The sequence below is a fragment of the Cardiocondyla obscurior genome, linkage group LG04 (genome assembly GCF_019399895.1).
Source record: "Cardiocondyla obscurior isolate alpha-2009 linkage group LG04, Cobs3.1, whole genome shotgun sequence".
Taxonomy (NCBI): Eukaryota; Metazoa; Arthropoda; class Insecta; order Hymenoptera; family Formicidae; genus Cardiocondyla; species Cardiocondyla obscurior.
In genome coordinates, this window is record NC_091867.1 from 1,773,353 (window position 1) to 1,793,095 (window position 19,743).

General features: G+C 43.7%; 1 protein-coding gene across 1 annotated transcript in view; it reads left to right on the forward strand.

Annotated features, from left to right (window-relative positions):
- Positions 1-19,213, forward strand: part of Px (plexus) — an 85,223-nt gene extending 66,010 nt beyond the window's left edge. The window contains exons 9-16 of the mRNA XM_070655345.1: positions 7,421-7,671; positions 9,672-9,916; positions 10,072-10,230; positions 10,370-10,515; positions 13,697-16,225; positions 16,423-16,629; positions 16,715-17,098; positions 17,178-19,213. Of these exons, the coding sequence (XP_070511446.1) occupies positions 7,421-7,671; positions 9,672-9,916; positions 10,072-10,230; positions 10,370-10,515; positions 13,697-16,225; positions 16,423-16,629; positions 16,715-17,098; positions 17,178-17,377 (4,121 nt within the window). The 3' untranslated portion in view covers positions 17,378-19,213. The remainder of the gene's footprint in view (positions 1-7,420; positions 7,672-9,671; positions 9,917-10,071; positions 10,231-10,369; positions 10,516-13,696; positions 16,226-16,422; positions 16,630-16,714; positions 17,099-17,177) is intronic.
- The last annotated feature ends 530 nt before the right edge of the window (positions 19,214-19,743 follow it).

Consider the following 19,743-nt stretch of genomic DNA (forward strand, 5'->3'; position numbering starts at 1 on the left):
GCCCGTCCCGGGCCTGCTCCTCCTCTCAGGTGGGACGTGTCGAGTCATCCTTCCGCGCACTGGAAACTCGCGAACGCGCCCGATTAATTAATTGTCGCGAGAATTAATTTTTTTATTTAACACTTTCGCGCGATAGTCCATGGCACTCCCGTTTAAAAATTTTTATATGAAAGAATAACGCCCCGATATACTTTGCCGAATTCCTGAAGCGACCGACGAACTCCGGTTCGTATTTGTATAATTTCGGCGTACGATACTTCTCTCCTTCGGATTTTTATCTAAGCAGAATTCTTGTTTCGCTCAGATAAAAATCCAAAGAAGTGCTGAGCTGTAATACTATCAACGTAAATTCTATACGAATGTATGGAATTTACATCGACATGTGAAATTCAAATTAGGACAAAATATAAAAATTAACCAAATTCTTTTTTTATTTTATTTATATTATTTTATAAGTTTTTTTTTACTTTAAATCACCGGCGCGATGTATTAATATTTTATTTTATTAAATATTTATTTTATATTATGTACTAATATAATTGTGCCGCGGGTATAAGTATACAAATTTTGGCCCACCCGAAATGCTTATAATTAAAATAGATACTATAAAAAAAAACATGCGACCTACGTATGCTGGCGGCGGAGTGCTGGTAAAGATGATCTGTAACAAATAAATGAAAAAAATTAAATTGTAGATAATTATTCTCAATATATAATCTGAATAATTATTTAAAAACAAAAAAAGAGATTTTACGCGCCTTTAATTTTTTAATTAAATATCACAAAATTAAGTTTTAAAAACGGCAGCATAAAAAATAATTGATTCTTACCTATGGGTTGCTCCGCCGGTGCCCGATGCCCTTCCTAGGCTCTCCTCCTCCTCTCAGAACTGGTCACTTCACCCAGGATGTCAGGTTGGTGCTCCTTGGACGAAGGTCTTTCATCTGAAACAAAAAAAGTTATATTAGTTAGCAAAGTTGAAAATTAATCGTGTTGCGTTACAAGTAATTACAACTATTCTATGTGAAGTATTCACTTCACAGATATCCGATACGTACACGTTATCGAACGCGAAGATCAGCTCGCATCAGCTAGTATTTTTACTTACGTACGGCAGCCGACCGGCCGGCACATACTTATGTTGCACGTGATTACTGTGCGAGATGTGTACGCCGCGCGCGTGACCGACCTCTACTCTCAGTCACAACGTAACTATAAAAATACGCTAATAGAATTTTCCACACTTTGCATTCCTACACCACGAATGAATCTATCTATCCACCGAATCTATAACGGACTCGTCGATCTAAACCCTCTATCCCTCAAGCCCGACTGTACTCGCCAATGCTCCGTTCACGGCAAAGACACACGAGTTTAATATACGCATGCACGTGGTTTTCACTTACTTTGTATCGAAAATATGTAGTCGCCGGTACGCACAGTTAATGAGGGAAGGTAGTCCATGCCTGATAATGTGCCCCTGGCCCGTCGATTGTACGTGGATCTTTAATACGTACGGAGCACGTGCTGCGTACGTACGTTCCGTTCGAGAAGGACAGAGCGAGAGTGGGAGTAGTGGGAGGAACGTAGCTCGCGCGCGGCACGTAGGCTCGCGCTCGTCTCTCGCCCCATCCCCCTTCCCCCTGGCTATCTATCCGTTCTCTCGTTCGATTTAAATGTAATATTTCGGATCTACCGAAAAATTAAAAGGACCTCGCTTTATACCGTAGCAGGTTTCTTGTGTCGCGATCGAGAACGACCCGACGGAACTACCATCTTTGCCTGAATATACTAATTAAATATTAAAATAAAACGGAATCTCAAAATTGCCGATAGGTCTGTTTTATTTAATACTAATAGAACTCGCAGTTAATTAATTTAAAGGGTAAAGCTTTTGGCATTTAGTGTCTCGTGTTTAAAAATCAATGTAACGAAATGTTAATATGTAAAAACGAGGTGTGTGCGCTTCGAAATAAATACTTGTAAAATGAGAAAATGTTTAACTGCGTTTCACGAGCCAGTATATTGGCGACAATATATTGCGCCGAGCCCCGAACGATTAATTCGCGTCGTTAGGTGGTTTATAAACGCCATATTCTCTGTGATAGATCGACGTGCTGCTTTGCCTCGGTGCCTCCGCGCTCGTAATGAATCTTTTATTATCGTGACCGGTCCATGACTCTATAAACGATATAAAATGATCACCGCGCCTCCCCCGCTATTTTCGCGGGCGACGCGACAATTATCTCTTTGTGCGTGCGGCACCGTCAATTAATATCTGTCCGTCCGAACGAAAATGATAATTACTTTATCGACAATATTAAATTGTGGCGTACCCCCTTCTTTGGGATAATGCACGCGCAAAGGCATGCGTGGAGGATTTCCTTTGATCTTCGCACCACGGCGCGACGCGTTTTATCCGCGTTAGCCTGATGACCCCACATTTTGTGCGTTTTCATCCGTTGCGTTCGAGCGAATTTTGTCGGCTCTGCACCGCGTCAGGAAATACGAGATATATGTATATTGTATATATTTTTTTTTTTTTTTAATTGCGGCGTGTTGAAAGCGAGCCTGCCCGACACCCGGCCAAATTTTGTTAATCGCGAGTCGGTTATTTAGCGCCGACGTCGACGGGCTTGTTACGTCGCTCGTATTCTCGCGATTCGGGACTTCGTGTTCTTAAGCACTTGGCGAACTTGCCGATGAACGTCGGAGTGTTTCGAGCCCAGGGTGAGTGTTATCGCACGAGCCCCGGCTACGCCCAGCCGCCCTTTTGTAATCCGGTATTCTGGCGTGCGTAATGGCCCGGTAAACGCGTTTACATTAATTGTAATACGGTAAACGCGTAATGTACGTAGAGGTAAAATACACGAGCGAGGGTTGGGGGGTGGTCGGGGGCGTCTCGACGTGTGGCGTATGTCGTCGCGAGCTCTTCACCCTCGCGTCCGCAGCTGCTTAAATAAAACGAACGCCATTCAAGAAGCGAGAATTGAATAATCTATAATAGATTAACGTCCAGCGCAACATCCGCCGGCGTACGGACTGAAAACGGTTTCGCGTCATTTAATTCGTATTATTAATTAGATGCTTTTTATAGAATGTATGCAGAAATGCCTTATGCAACCTGCGTCCTTCATTATGTTAAAAAAATGCCACGCGCTACTACGCAGTTTAATTAAATAGTATTACGGGTACAACATCCTTGACACCAATGTGATAAAGTTTCCCGAATGCATTAAATTTTCATCACATTCTTTTCTGGGTTCCTTTTAGATATCGCATTACGTGCGCGCAACATTGTATGTATATATGCATATGCAAACATATGTAAACATATAAAAGTGCAGCTACAATATCGTATAAAGCATTTCAACGTCCGTTTCACGGGATCAAAATAAAGTTCAAGTAGGGTAATCAAAATCAGTTCAAGTAGGGTAATCGAAATCGTTTCGCAAATATTACGGTGTAAATGTTCAGACTGAAGAAGTTTTAGAATTTTTAATACGCATTTTAAAGGGATTAAATTTAGTTTTAATAATTTTTCGATAAAAAGCCTTGATTTTATTTCGAGGATTTCGCTACTTTCGTAAGAACGTTAAAGCCTTGAAGGGAACTTTGTTAGGTATCGATGATGTTTCATTTCAAGATAAAAATAAAAAATTATGTAAAAGAGTAGAAGTTGCGACGTTAGAGAGAGAAAGAGAGAAAAAAGAAAATGCGCTCTTCTCCCTTCGAACTTTCTTTTTTCAAAGTTAGCGACGCACGTCATGCGAATGAGCCTTTTGTTTTCGCAAAGAGAACCGACCGAGAATGAGAAAATCACTCTCTCTCTTTCTTTTTTTTTGTCTCTTGAAAAACCCCCATGGATAGAACGAGAAAATAAAGAGATAATGCCTGATGGCCTTCAGTCCCCCCCCCCCTTGAAAGGGGGAGTCTACCCCCTGCCCATTGAATTCTTCATCAGCGGAATGCAGACGTCTTCGCGCTCCTCCGCGCCCTTTTCTCCTTCCATCTCTTTCTCCAGGCTACATATTCATTGTTCATCTCTATTCAGCTCCATCATCTCTTCTGCATCCTCTTCTGCCGTTCCCATCCATGAAACCGGAATCGGATTCCTTTCCGCTCGCATTGTTCACCCCCGTTTGCGCTCGCGTCGCTCGATTTCCACGTTTCGGTATCCTCTCCGACTCTCCGACGTCGCCCCATCTTTCACTTGTCAATGTTGCAGTAACGAGGAAAGGGAGAAGTTAATGGGGAACAACTGGTAACGTAAGTACAACGCATGTCACACGCTGCTGGTCGTTAAAGACAAAGACAGGGGGAAAAAAAAGAAAGAAAAAGGGAAAAAAAAGAAAAAGAAAAAAAGAGAGTATCCGTCATCGGCTCTTTTTCCGCGATGCTGCAACGAAGAGTGTCGTGCGTCACCCCCCTCCTCCCCCCCCTGAAGGGGTTTGTCTCTGCCTCTTGCGAGAAGTGCTCTCATTTAACGGCGTGGTATCGCGCTCCCGTCATACTCTCGGTCCTTTGTTCGCCCGGTCGAGCGTCTCTTTTTCAACCCCCACGTCTCTCATTTGAATAAACCGCGAGATGTCGCGTCCGGGTGGAATCCGCGGCTCATGCACTCCGTCGCCCGAAACTTCCGACCGCAAGTCTCTCCCAGTTTCTCGCACGGCCAGATGAGAAACTTATCCCCCGCCCGCGCCACCTTATGGTCTCTTTACTATATCCTCCCCGACGCTCTATCACGCTAATCGCCGTTATCGTTCTCCTCTTCCCTCTCAGTTTGAATATACATCTTCGCGCGGAGGAGCGATCGTCGCCGATGACAGACGAGAGATATCCTCATCGTCGAGTCGAGGGACTTCTCGCCCGCTCGTTACCGACGAGGGTGCGAAAACATGCTCGGTCGCGGAGAGGCAGGGAGCGAGAATAGCGAAATAAGGATGCAGGGCGGCGAGGGGAAACGACATTTACTGCCGCTCGCTCTGCCACGAGTATCACTGCGGGGTGGGTTGACTCCGTGTGTCGGTGCCACGAGGATTCCGTCGGGTTCGGACGAGGTAGAGCTGGTAGAGGCTGCGGGCAGGAAAGAGAGAGAGAGAGAGAGAGAGTACGAGGAGAGTAGAGAGTGGGGCCACCGAGGGGTGTTAAGCGGCTTACAGTCTGTTACCATGGTAACGCCACACCACTAAGACAGGAAGAGAGCCTGAATCCGGCCCGTTACGGTCCCTGCCAACTCTCTCTTTCTCTCTCTCTCTCTCTTTCTCTTTCTCTCGCTCTCCCTCGATGCACCCCATCAACGGCGTTCTCTCGTGTCCCCGCGAAAGAGCAAAGGGAGGAAAGCGACGCCGAGGGAGGCTCGTCCGTAGAAGGGGAAGACGCGCGTGGATAGGGACGGTGGAGACCGGATTACGCCACTAACTCTGTTTTTACACCGAAGTGTTTTCACCGAGCGCTTCCGATATACAGGGTCGTCGCGTAAATCGCACCTGTCCTTTCTCCTCTCTCCTCCTCCTCTCCTTCCCACGCCGAGTTAAATCTTCTAAGTCGCGAGGGATCTTCCACTAGCGGAAAGTTGACCCACCGCCATTCTCCTTAACGCCTCTTAGTTCCCGAAGTGAGATATCCGAAAAGATCGGGGTTGAAATGTAAAAGAGGACCGAGATAAGCCGCGACTCTGAAAACGAGAACGACAGAGAGGGGGAAGGGGCTAATCAAGATCAGACGGCGAAATGCGAAAAGAGGACTCGGTTGATCGGAGCGCGAGCGTACCTTTCCCTCTTCGTTTATTCGTTCTCGTTCGCGCTTGTTCATTTGGCTCGCGTTCGGCTCTACGTGAGCGGGATGATATCGCTTAATCTCGCGTGTCGCGGGAATTACAAAGGAATTTATACGCCGAATGTTATACCGAATATTATATCGAATATTATGCCGAATATTATGTCGAATATTAAAAGTAAAATATAGTTTTCTTTAAGTTGGAAAAAAGCAAAGGGCAAATGACGGCTGGGGCGCGCTTTGTAACATCGAGCAACAATAAAAGCACCAATTTCATCCTGTCTATTATTACGTGATTATTTTATCGGAGCGTTAACACGATCGATTTATAATTACGTTGGAATTAAAATTACGTCTACTTTGTCGATTATCCAGCTCGCTTTACCAGCCGCGATTAATTGTCGCCGTCGGTTTGTCTAATTAACGAACCGCCAGTTCCGCGCGCCAGCGGCCCGGCGATATTTTATTACCGGGCTCGCTCGATACTTCTCGCCGTAAATTTTCATTATTGCCGCCATTACGGCGGCCTAATGCGCATCGCGTTTTATCGCACGTCATATCCGTCGTAAAATCAGAAATTCAAGAAAGGAAATCGTACACTTTTGACACCGACGCACGTCCGGGCTTGGTTTATAACAGCCTGCTCTCCAGTCGTCGATTTCTATTAAATTAAAAGAAATAATAAAAAAAGGAACTTTTGTTATTTCTTTTCGTGATTATTTATGATAGATTTAATTATTCGCGAGCGGAATAATTGAGAATTAAACAATTACAAGATATCGTTGCTTTTTTTTTCTGATATTTGAGAGAGATAAGTGATCTCGATAAGCTTTTGGGAATTCAGGCGTTCGTGACTTCGGAATTTCGGGTTGATCGACCGACGGGATGCTGAGACGATGCGTTTGGCTGCGTGTACACGCTCGTTGATCCTTATTCCCTTTCTTGCCTACCTCTCGCCGACCGCCTCGCAATTAATCTCCCACGAAGTCGATCATGCTCTCGGCCGACCTCCCCGGTGGGTCACGTCAACACGAGCGCGACCTCCGATCCCGCGAAGAGAATTATGAGGCACGCTCGTTACCGAGCACGAGAGAAAGAGAAGGAAAGAGGGGAGAGTGCACGTGTGTGGAGACGACGGGGTCGCTCGTTAATCTTCACCCGATAACGCCTCTTTCACGATGAACGTACGGAACGCGCGCGCGCGCGTTTATCGAAAGTTTGTTACCGCGAGGCGGCACGTCGTGCGAGAAGCTTCGATACCTAGATTTCGAGCGAATAGAACGGTTAATCGAATTCCCGTCCGGCATAATTAGGCGTGTGACATATGTATCCGCTAAGCGACACGTGCATCCCCTGAACCCGTCACGAGCGGAGATTGATTCGGCAAGTCGGCTGTGAAAATCCGGCGAGAGTCGGGGAACGGGACACGGGAACTCGCCGCCGTTCCGACCGGATTGCGATTACGTCGGACGCGCGACATTTATTCGCGTCAAACGCGATCCTGCGCCGCGCCGACATGTGTTTTCCCGACCGTCGAGGTCGGGGATCTACATCCCCGTGGATCTCCCCCCCGAGTTAAGTTATGCGCGAGCGTAAATTTCACAGGACCCCGCTGACCTATTCCGTTTCTTTTTTTTTCCAGGTCTACAGCCCGCCAGCACCAAAGCTCAGCCAACCTCGATTGGTAAGTCCCACCGACCCAGTTCCGGCGTTCTACCTCAGGGTCACACCCCGGGACCTGGACCGGGCGGGCAGCAGAATAGCAGGAGCTTCGCCGCCGCCTTGAGGAACCTGGCCAAGCAGGCGGGTCCGGCACCTCAGGAAGAGGAACCTCGTGCCAGCCCGAAGAACCGGGCGCCACCGCCCTTGGTCAGAGGTCCTTCCCCTGCCAAGGTGAGTAATTGCACCGGCCGCGCGTTTCTCCCTTATCCCTCTTGCGCCCAGGACAGAAGTGCATCCGTCTCTAAACGCGAACAAAGGCACCCTCGACCTCAGTCTCGGTGGTCCCCCATGATCGGAATAATAAGCGACCGCTTAGGTACGTAGCGGGCGCGGCTGAGAAAAATCGTTGACATCGGTCCGTCTTGGCTCCTTCTTCGCCTTTGCAACGTCAATGATGCATTTTTTTCCTTTCCTTTTTTTTTTTTTTTCTTTGTATGGTTAGGTATATACAACGGAGAATATCGCAAATGGGATATAGAAGCACGCGGATCAAAGAAGGGTGCATACATTTGTGTCCTTTGGAATTTTTTTTAAATTCGTCGATGGCGCGATTTATTTCGTCGCGCCAGGGCAAAGACCTACCTATCGCGTTTGCTTGCCAGCGTACGGGAAAAAATTTTTTTTTAGCTGCGCACCTTCGGCGAATCGCGTACATTACAGCTCGCAACCGGGAGAGAGAAAGTTCCGCGGCGATAAAATGCTTTCCGATCCATTCCGGATGGAAATTACGTCCCGGTGGAAATTATTATTCGAGGCTTAAAAATATACGGTGTTGCGCGGCTCGATAAGGATAAAAATACGCCGAGAATTAAGACTTTAATGACTCGGGCTTCTCGTACCGATTTTTCGCGGCGGTAGAATCCGTAATTAAGAGAAAGCGTGTGAATTCCGGGACATCCTACGCGCGATACCGCCGGCTGATCCCGGGCTATTCTTCGAAAGTAATTGCCACCGGAAATTAATGCCTCGTCGTCAAAGGCGAAAGTGTCGAAACGGGATAAAATTACCGCTGCCAATTGTCGCGGTAGGAAGAGAGGAATGATTTCGGTGGCAAGCTAATCAAACGAATTGTCTCGCAAGATTACCGGGTGTCAAAGGCGCCGAAGTAGATCGAAAAATGCAGTCGATCTCGGTAACGAAATGAAAAAGGTGGCCACTCTAGCGGAAAAAGAATAAGGTGTAGCTTCGATTCCACGATTAACGTGGAAGATCAAAGATCTCTTTTCCCTACCTCGATTGTATATCCCCCGCGTTATTGCATTGCAAATGTGAGATTCTTTTTTTTCTTTTTTTTTTTCTTTTCAAGCTCGGCTCCACAATCTGGGTTAAGTAATCTGGCGTGTTTCTTCTTTCCTCGCGTCATCTTATTTACAATGTAAACAAAAGAATTCAAATTTTGATCGAGATATATCACGCGTTCTACATCGTCAGTAGAGAACCCGACCCTTTTTTTCAAACGAGCGGGAATAGAATTTTAAAAATAATCGATTTACCCGTCACCTGAGATTACTTGGAGGACTTACCTCGTAGGACTAAGTCAGAAACTGAGAGATCTTGCTGACCGTTGTTCAACACGTCTGTCTGTAACAGTAAATTCTTTGTTTTGTTGTCCTCGGGTCGACCGGAGGTGCGCGTTGTTTCCACCAATTTCCATGGCGAAGTCATCCGAGCGGCAATTCATTGCCGGTTCGGTGCACGACTTCGTTACAACGCCCGGCAATAAACTGCGAGACCGCTCGTAACGTATAAGTGGCGGAAGAGACTATAAGCTGAAGAAAATTTCAGGCAATTTGCGTCTTCGCCTAGCGCCTTCCAGGAAATCGTCTTGGAAATATTGTTAACTCCAGGAATAAGAGCATGCCTTGTACCAGATTTTTTTTTTTCGCACGAATCACGGTACTTGCGCATTTTTTTTTTTTTTTATTCTCCCTAGGTCGATAAATGGCGATGTGTCCATCTATCATTTTGAAGACTAAGTGTGAAACGCATGAATTATTCAGGTACACTAGAAAAGCCGCGTTCGCGGGCGCTGTCGACTGGGAAAAGCGCGAGGAAGGAAGGCACGCGCGTCTTCCAGCGCAGAATTAAACTTCTCGTTGAATCGACAGACGCGGCAGCGTCTTGGCGAAGGATGTATATATATATTTTTTTATATACGGTTATTTTTCTAGGAGCGATCGACGCATGAACGAAGACCTGAAGAAATTCCCTCCTTGTATACAACTGCCAGACCCGTTGAAACCAGCAAACACAGCGTAACTGCCGCGGCTACCGAATTGCTGGCTCGTTCCGGTTTTCAGCCGTACCGGCCCGAGCACCATCCGGCCCATCCACCGGCATTCGCCTTGGACCCCGCGACCTACAGCGCCTATCATCCCGGTCTCTATCCACCGCCGCACCTGCCGCACGCTTATAGGTAAGCGACAAATATCATTTCAACAATTTGGCATTATAAAGAAATTCAAACTTTTTCATTCTATTATTACTTTTTTTGTTTTTAATTATACTAAGTTTTTACTGCTTCTCTAACGCGCACTAATTTCCCGTGCGGCTTTCTTTTTTCTTTTACAGATTAGAGGAACAGTTGTACTTGGAGCGATGTGGAATGATAAGACCACCGTTATTTCCGGGACTGCCATCGTATCCTCTGTACGGGCTGAGATACAGTCCCGATATGCTTCCACCGCCGCCCGCCTCCTTGGGCCTCATGTCTCCCGTGATGCACGAACGGTAAGTAAAGAGTGTCGGAAGGACGCGAGAGGAGAGGGTGAGAGATAGGGACGAGGAAGAAAAATCGTCCGAGCGAGCGGCCGAGAATGCCGAACTTCATTAACGCCGCGTTGCGGTTCTTCTTTTTTTCTTTTTTCAGACTGAAGCTGGAGGAGGAACACAGGCTGCGGCAAGCACGGGAGCAGGCTGCATTGCGGGAGGAGGAGGAAAGGAGAAGAGCAGCGAGAAGTTCTGCTCCCACTGCCCCGGTACCCGCGCCTGCCCCTGCATCCGCTGATACTGCAGGTGAGCGAGTCGCTCCACCCCCCACTGCCTTTCATTAAAAAAAAAAAAAGAGAAAAAAAAGAAAACATAAAAAAATTAATAAGAAAAAGAAAGCGATCGAAACGCGTTTGTGATCTGTCGTGCTGTCACTCGTTAAAGCGCGCAAGTTCGTAGTATCTCTCTTCTTTCTTTTCTTCTTACGCAATTTTCTGCGACGTCGTAACATCGCGGTAATTGTCATCGCATATTCCTTTCATATGTGGCCATAGCCAGTACGGTAACCTAGTTAACATCTCGTCCAAGCGGTGCCGAGCGCAGAGCCTGCAACATTTACAAAAAACCGCTTGGTTATTAACTCGGTCACCCCCGCGCACCTTGTCTTATTTAGTTTTAATTTCTATTTCCCCCCTTCTGTCCGAGACCGAACTCGCCAAGAACGAAACGAGATTGGTATTCTCATTGGCGATTATCGTTCGCTCGGCGCAAATGACCTGTATTGCGAGCCAAAGTTCTGTAGATAGACGGGACTGGCGGCGCGAGCGAGGAGAAGTCATTGTAGAAATATGACTGCGATCCGGTGAGAACTCGGAAAGAAAAAGAAAAAGGAAAAAAGAAAAGAAAAAAAAAAGAAAAAGGGAAAAAAAGGAAAAAAAAAAACCAGACGGAACAAACAACATACTACGCTTCTAATTTTAATCTAGAGTTAATGAAAGTTATAGTCATAGTTATATTCTCATTTCTTATGCAGGTAGCATTGATATTTTTTAGGTAAGAACGCGATTTGGTGCCGGAGCGGAGTCTAAAGGTGGGTAAAGTATACGCTGCGAACGAACGTCAAACGAGCAGCGATTTCGAAATCTATCGAATATTCGTTAACGTTAGTTCGTGCCAGTCTCGCTCGGTAGCAAGATGAAAAAGAAAGAAAAAAAAAGGGAACAGTTAAAAAAAAAATCTTAATTTCGCGTTCGTTTTACTTTTGTTATACGTTCGCCCCAGTGTATACCCACCTTGTCAATATCGCCCCTTCGGCTTGATCCGTCGAATTGTCTAAAGTGGGCTTAGCGGCAAAAAAAAAAAATTATTTATCCTAGTTTCAATTTGAGATACGAACAAAATTATGAACGCAATTTTCAATCTTCCGTGATTCAATTTAGCTGTTTTTTTTTATTTATTTATTATTATTATTATTTTTTTTTTTCATTTACCTACTCACGGACCGAAGTCAGACTTTTGCTGTCGCTGTTTGTTAATGTCACGTTAACAGTAAGTCGGCCTTCGGTCGGCCATTTCACCTGTTGTGTACACGACGTCTGTCGACAATGCGTACCCCGCATACGTGTTTCAAATTGTTTTTTATAGTACTCGAATGTGAAATTACTTACTGTATGACGGCAGGTTGGTTATGTAGTTAATCGTTTACGTAGTTAATAAATAGCGAAACTTAAACATAAGAGTGCACCGCCTTCTAAAAAAAAAAAAAAAAAAAAAAAAGGGATTTGTTGAACTTTAACGTTGAGTTTCGGAGTTACTTATTAGTATTGAAAAATTAAGATACTCTGAAATCGGTGGTAATTCCCAATTAGAGACTTCAAATGGAGAGATGACTACTGTTATATATAATATTTGATATGTTTTAGATAATTTTCAATTTGCTTGTATTCAGTATCAAATTATATATTTTTCTTTACATTATTATTATTATTGTTAAGATAGGTAAAAATTACGTTTATTAATATTTTAATCGTATTAGTATGATTTAAACATTCATTTATTCGTTAGTATTTTTAATATATATATTAATATTATATATGACATTATATAATATTAATGTATATTATAGAAATTGTACGTTGATACAATTTGAAACTTTTGGTTATAACACAGTTCACGTACGCATATGATCTTTTACAATTTCAATGCGTGAACTTAGATGCGTAAATGCTACAATTTATTAGATTGTTTCGATACCAAGTGTTCTTTTGCCAGGCGCTATGCACTCTTGCGTTAGTTCCCGCAACTGTTTTAGAAATTTTGCCATTAATCAATTAATGTCATCATAGTTTCCTTGAATTGTAAACTGTTGCTCCTCATACTGACTGAATCAACCGATGTATATATGAACTTTATTATATATATGTTCTCTTGTCAAAATTACACAATTTTTATATATAATTTATTATGTAAACATGTATATTTGGACTATAAATGAAAATAAAACTTGCAGAAAATGTGATTACAATTCTAATGGACTTGGAATTCTTGACCCTCGAATCATTTTCTGAAACAGTTTTGGGGAAGATTCCGTAATTCATAGTCCGATTTACTCTAATATTTTACTGCAATAATTATGAGAAAATGCTACTGTTAACATTAAGAGCAACAATGATAGCGATTGCCCCGATAGTTTAGAAAGAGAGAGACAATTGGTTTGCCTTTTTTTTTTTTTTTTTTACTTTTTTTTCCGTTTAGCTTTATTGAAAATATGACAGTAATCATCCCCAATACTTCGATGCGAATATATTTAAGGATCTTTTTATAGCGTTGGAATTAAGCAAAACGAAAGGTAAGTTGGAATAGATGATGACTAATAATTACGAAATAAATTCGTAAAATTTTATACCGCTGTATGTAATTAATTGCGCAAGCGTTGTTAATGCGATCACTTAATGCGTAATGTCCTACAATAAATTTATTGCGGCCATTAATTGGAAGTATGTTAAAAGGCGATATAATTTAGCCGAATAATCGCAGCATTAACGTTTACTTTATAGCACCCGTAAGCTCCAGATAATAAGAGCAATTACAAACATTTTCTTAACGCTTCTCCTCGCGCGCGAGCTTATCGTAAAAGCTTGTCTTAAAAATATAACAAAACAATTATACTGTGATAAAATCAACTACGTTTTTATATTAAATACGAAGATAACGAAACTTTTAACTTACCTGTACGAGATAGCGAAATCTGGCTATAGCAATATGTTGCTTTTGTTCTTTTTTTTTATAAAAAGAAAGAAAAAGAAACCTTTCACGAGATAATTTTCTTTGTTCTTCATTTCTAAATTATTGCAAGTGATAATAATTCTCTACGCGTAAAGCGTGTTTAAAAACAGTTTATGGAAGATTACAATATATCGCTATGGTCAAGATTTTTTTCATTGTAGAGTGGAAGATCACCAAGCACTGTGTTCGGGATTTGTTCCAGCTAGGAAGCCGACCATAGCGGCTCAGATGCATAGCGACCGGGACCGAGAACGCGACGGTAGGGATCGACAAAGCGGCGGCGGTAGTGGTACCAGCGGCAACGCCAACAACGCCGGGAACACCTGTGGGAACAGCACCAACAATACCGGTAATTCCAGCAGCAGCATCAGCGGGCCGCCGGTTACTGTCGGCGGAAATCACCATCAATCTCGAAAAGAAGAGCAACAATCCGCCGCTCCTTCAGCCGCGCCGGCACCACCACCACCACCGCCGCCTTCCGATCCAGCAACAGCAGCGGCAGCCAACATCTACCACCCACGTCTGCCACCCTTCCCCAGCTCAGCGGCACCCATCGGGCCGACCTTGGGATCCACTTCGATATGTTCCACCAGCTCTGTGCCCATTCCGCCCCCTCTGGGTTCCACTTTGCCCCCTTTAAATCTTGGACCACCACCACCGGCGGCTATAAGCTCGGCGCCAATCTGCCCTCCGCCGATACCCTCCATACCATCCTTGACCCCTGGCGTCATAGGACCACCGCCGCCACCTCCGTTATCCATGGGCATGTCTCTTCCGCCTATTATCTCCATTCCGTCTCTTCATTTACCCCCCGTGCCGTCGAGTACCATTCATTCTAGTCAGCACACAGCCACGATAATGAGCAGCGCGACTACTACGGTCACCAGTTCCATTTACCACCAACAACAGCAGCAACCTCAACAGCATCAGCAATCTTCGTCGCAACAGCAGCATCAACCACGCGCGAATAGTACGAGCGGTACAACGACCACGAGCTCCTTGTCCAGTGCGATGGCTACGCACGCGGCACCGACGCCACCGAATTGTTCTTCGTTGACGTTGAACTCCATGAATCACATGGCTCATAAGTCTCCACCATTATCTCACGGCGTTCACGTATCGAGAAGTAAAGAATTACCGACGACGACGACGACGGCGGCGGCGGCGGCGGGAACGTTGCTCACGACGGCGACGATGACCACCACAACGAGCACAACGACGACTTCGCAGCCGGCTTTCGTTAGACCCTTCGAGGATTCGTTTCGCTCTTCCTCAACGAAAACGCAACAAAGACCACCGATAATGAACAGTCATAATCACAGTATAGTCAATCAGATCGGCCATCACGAGCCATCGTCCCTCAAGACTTCATCGATAACGCCGATTACTCCTCAAACTATAGGCAGCCAGGTGATGCAGGAGAACTCCTCGATGGAAAAATCTATAGGCAGCCAGCCGCTCTCGCAACCGATTCCATATCCATCGCCTCAGCAATACCACCATCCGCATATACCTGTCTCGCACGTGCCAAGTCTCTACAAACCGGCGCACTTTTCGACATCGTCATCGTCGTCGTCGTCACCTCATCAGCAGCATCATTCGCAATCGAAGCTCAACGTTCCAACGATAAATAGCAGTAATAACGGTCATAGCATTACCGGCGGTACAAGTGTCCCTATTTCGACTAACTCGATTATCACGAAGCAGCCGAACGCGCATCACGTCGAGTCTCATTCAACGACAACCACGATTACTTCGCGAAACGATAACGCGACTAGTAACTGTGTCTCCAGCGAGAAGACAATGACCAACAGCAGTTTTAACGCCAATACTCAAGCTAGCAGCGTTGGAAAAATTGCAAATCACATAAACGCGCATCATAAGAGTAACTCGGACGTCGCGGTGAAAGACAGCAAGCCGAATGCGTGCAACGAAAAGACTGTGGTCGAAAATGTAATCAGGCAACCGCAATTGCCGAATCAGAATCACGTCGCGGCGAATTCGCTCCAGGAAAAACCCGCGATTTCACATCTGCCTTACGAACAGCAGGGAAAGAATTCCAAGGCCGTTCATCCGGTCAACTACAATCACGGCGAAAAAGAGTGCAAGAACGAAGTTGATTGTACGTTACAATGCGACCAGAATAACGTCTTGTCCACATTACCGTTTCAACCGAGCTTTAAGTTCAGTATAAACGACATTGCGCAAAAGCCAATGGACACGACGCAGTTGATGCAGAGCATCAAATCTGAGGAAGTGTTGCGCACTTGTCAGAATGTCTCCAATGTGCTCTTGCAAATCCCGAAGTACCAGGAGAAACTCCTGAATTTCTCGACGAGCAACAACGAGCTTAAGACGACCGCGTTTTGCTTTACCGACAAGTGCAATAATTTGACTGAGATTTCCGTGAAGTGCGAACCAGCGGTGCTAAACGTGCCTGATCTCAGCAAAGCTCTGGGCAAGCAGGACGTCACTAATAGCGAAAAGTCTTTTCTGATGCCTGAAATGCCGAAAGAGCTAACGTCGTCCCTTGATCTGGCCGAGAAGAGACGTAAGCGAAGAAGAGAAAAGAGCACTGGCATTACGTGTAGCTCTGATTCGGAGGGCGAAGAGGAAACCAAAGACGTGGATCTTTGGATCACGAAAGGTCCGCCGGCTAAGCTACAATATTCGGAAGACAAATTAGCCTTCTTAGCCATGTTCGGATTAACCACCCTGACTATTAGGAATGGTAAGAGAATCATTGTTATATTTTTTTATATTATTTCTTTTATTTTATTTCTTTTATATTATTTCTTTTATATTATTTCTTTATTTTATTATATTATTTTAATATATATTTATTTATTACATATTTTATTATATTATTTCTCTTATATTATTTTTTTTATCTTAATTGAATTAATTAACATTATATGATTTTTGCAGAAATAGAATTGTGTAAAGTGGAAAAGAGATACAGATTAAATCCAGATCCACCGGAACTACCTCTAGAAATAGAACCTGTAATAGAGTCCATCTTACCGATTCCGCGTGAGCATCCGGACGTATTGCTTCACACGCCAGATTTCGAGCCGAAAGTTGGCTTCCTAAAGACTATAGGTCTCGACATTATGCCTCCGAATAAAAGAGATGGTAGCTATAACCCGCATTTATATTACTTTTACAATTTCAAACGTCGCTGTGTATAACTAACAAAAAATATAATTTGTAATTGCAGAGGCAGAAATGACATGGCAGTATATTTTGGCAGATCGCAAGAAGCGAAAAAGTGCAAATTCCGTTACTGCCTACTGTGAAAGAATCGCCAAAGTTTATTCTAGGAACCCTCCAGCTTTACCAAAACCGCCTCAAAAAATGCGTCTTCTGGACCGAGTTAAAGTAAAACATATTCCGGAACGACCACCACCGTTACCACCTCTAGTTCCGAATATAGTTTCGATGTATTATCCCACTTTACCTATGCCTGGTGAGAATGGCGTGAAGCAACATTGCAAAACTATAGACATCAGCGAAAGCGCCGACGAAATGAGTGAGAAAAGGGAAAAACCAAGGTGGACTGGAATCGTGGATATTATGTTCGCCTACAGCGAGTATTTAAAAGGTAAATTTTCAGTTAGATATATAACGTACGATTCCGATGCAGTACGGTGTAATAACGCGGATATGCATTTTGTTTGCAGATAAAACATTGGAAAGAAAGATTCTGACAAGCGAGACATCAAAACTGATGACACAATTCAACGGCTTGCGTTCCGAAACTGCTCAGTTAGAACGGAAGATCTACGAGCTCCTGTCCGCCAAAACGGCACTCGATTCCGAAAGGCGAATGCTCGGCGACAAAATTGAGAGGATCAACGCACTTGTTAGGAACCTTAGATAGCGTTGCGTAACGCACAACACGGAAACTCATTCATCTGTGATATTATCAGCGGGTTAAGGGCCGTTAGCGTGTAATACGCATTACTGCTAAACGTAACACTTAGATAAGTAATGAGTAAGGACAAACTCTTGAGTGACCAAATGTACAGCAATCCTTCGTATTGTTTTGCGTACTTTTATTACATAGTATAAATGCGACCCCTTTTTTGCCGCCGACGATCGATCGTGAGGAAAGCGAAAACCTTGGGCTCTCGACTAGTTCACAGAAGGCAGCGATCACGTCCGGCTCGAACACGTTACCGCACTAAATAGATATTATTTTTCGCATACATCGTTCGACATCGGCGAGTGTGCTGACCTTTAATCATAAAACGCGGAGTCATATCAACCGTACCTTACAAGGATATGTATAAAGCTCTAATTGTACAAATCGAATTGTATCTCATCATCCGTGGAACGACAGTTTTTACGACCGTGAATAAATGGAGACGAAGGCTTTCTAGTTTCGCAACTAACGGCTCTTATACTCCAAACATAAATAATTGTAATTTGTATCATATTTTAATGAGAAAAAAAAATAGACAAATCGTGTAACTTATTTTATTCTGCGTAATGTGGACTTTACGTCGAGTACTTGGGAAAAAAGAAAAAAAAGAAAAAAAGATTCAATGATATATCACGCAGTTTGTATGTCGATCGATTGATAAGGCAATGGAGAGAATATTGTACAAGATGACATCGACTATATTCGACTGGCAGTGTCAAAGAAAAAAAAAAATAATAATAATAATATTAATAATAATACCGCTTGCATACGACAGCGACTACGTCCTTATTTTTATGTTTAGCATAGTAGCGCGTGTGAAACGGATTTAATCAAAGTAATCGAAAGGTACAAGAGTACCAAGCTGCGTATCCGGACACAAAGAGGAATGAAATTCAGACGGCAGAACGTTATTTTACCTGCGTTTTACGTTCTGATTTAAACCAACGTTATAACGACACGCGGACTCTAGTCTATAGACATGCCCAGGCTATACGGGAATGAAAAGATACGCGCGCCGATACGCATCATAAAATCGGAATAGTGTGCAGTCCTTCCTTTCGAACGTGTCTACGCCGTTCACCGTAATGAACACGAAGGCCAGTGAAGATACGGGGAGGAGCGTTATTAACATTGTATAACAACACTGCGGTACTTAGATAATGCGACTTAATTTTTAAAAAAAAAAAAAAAAAGAAAAAAAAGGGAAAAAATAAAGATAATCGTGAGACTTCGCGCGGAGCACATTCCACATAAAAGATGCTTGTTGCCCGACCGTCAACATTCCAATGCGTCACTTCACTGCGACAATCGGATCCTGGGACTCGACACGAGTCGAGTAGCGAACCAAATTTTGGGGAAAAGAAAAAAAAAAAGGAAAGAAGAAAGGTTGAAAGCCGATCGCACTGTTGGTTTTTCATTTCTGGCGCGTCCGTGTCGCATAAATGCGCTCTATCTTTCGCACCTCGGTACTCCTAAAACTTGTCTCCCGCTCTCTGCTCTCCGAGCGCATTACATCTCATCGATATAAATTGCCCGCCGTAACGAAAGAAAAAAGAAGAGAAAAAAGAAAAAAAAAATATTGTCATCTGCCTGCACGGTGCGCGCGACAAAGCTACCAATTTATAGTTTCGCCTTTCTGTTCATTGAGTGCCTAACATTTCTCCCTACATTTGTACATACCATTATTTTTATGTATTATGTAATTAACAAAGGGGGGACCGCGAGTGCGCGCCGGTCTCATTCTCAACTGGCCAGAACAAGAGCCTAGGAGTAAATTGTTGAAAACATGAACCATACGAGTATTTCTTTCCGTGCCCTTCATCGTCCAAGCAACGTTTCGCAATTCCAATATCTTTTGAAGTAAGAACGAAACTCTGCGAATATTGGCAAGTAATACTATTTTCTCCTATTCTGGTATCTTAAAATAATATTAGAACAAACCATAGCATTTATTGAATTTCGATCATACGTTTCAGTATTGAATCCGCATTTCAAGTATTTGACTTGTGTTTAATAAGTTTAATTGATCAACGCACATTGCGATATTAATTTTAAAATGAGTTAAGTGTTTGAAGTCAATGCACCGCTAATACCATCCTTGACTAACAGCGAGCAGCTCAAGTTGCACATTACCTGATAATAATAAAAATGATAAAGCAGAGGTTGCATATTACTCGATGGTGAAACCTGACGGACATAACGATGTAACTAATGATGCACGGTAAGTATTTCTCTTTTTATTTTTATATTTTAATTCTCTCCTGATATTAATAATTACATTTTAGTAATAGATAATTTTATATTATTTATTAACTTATCGT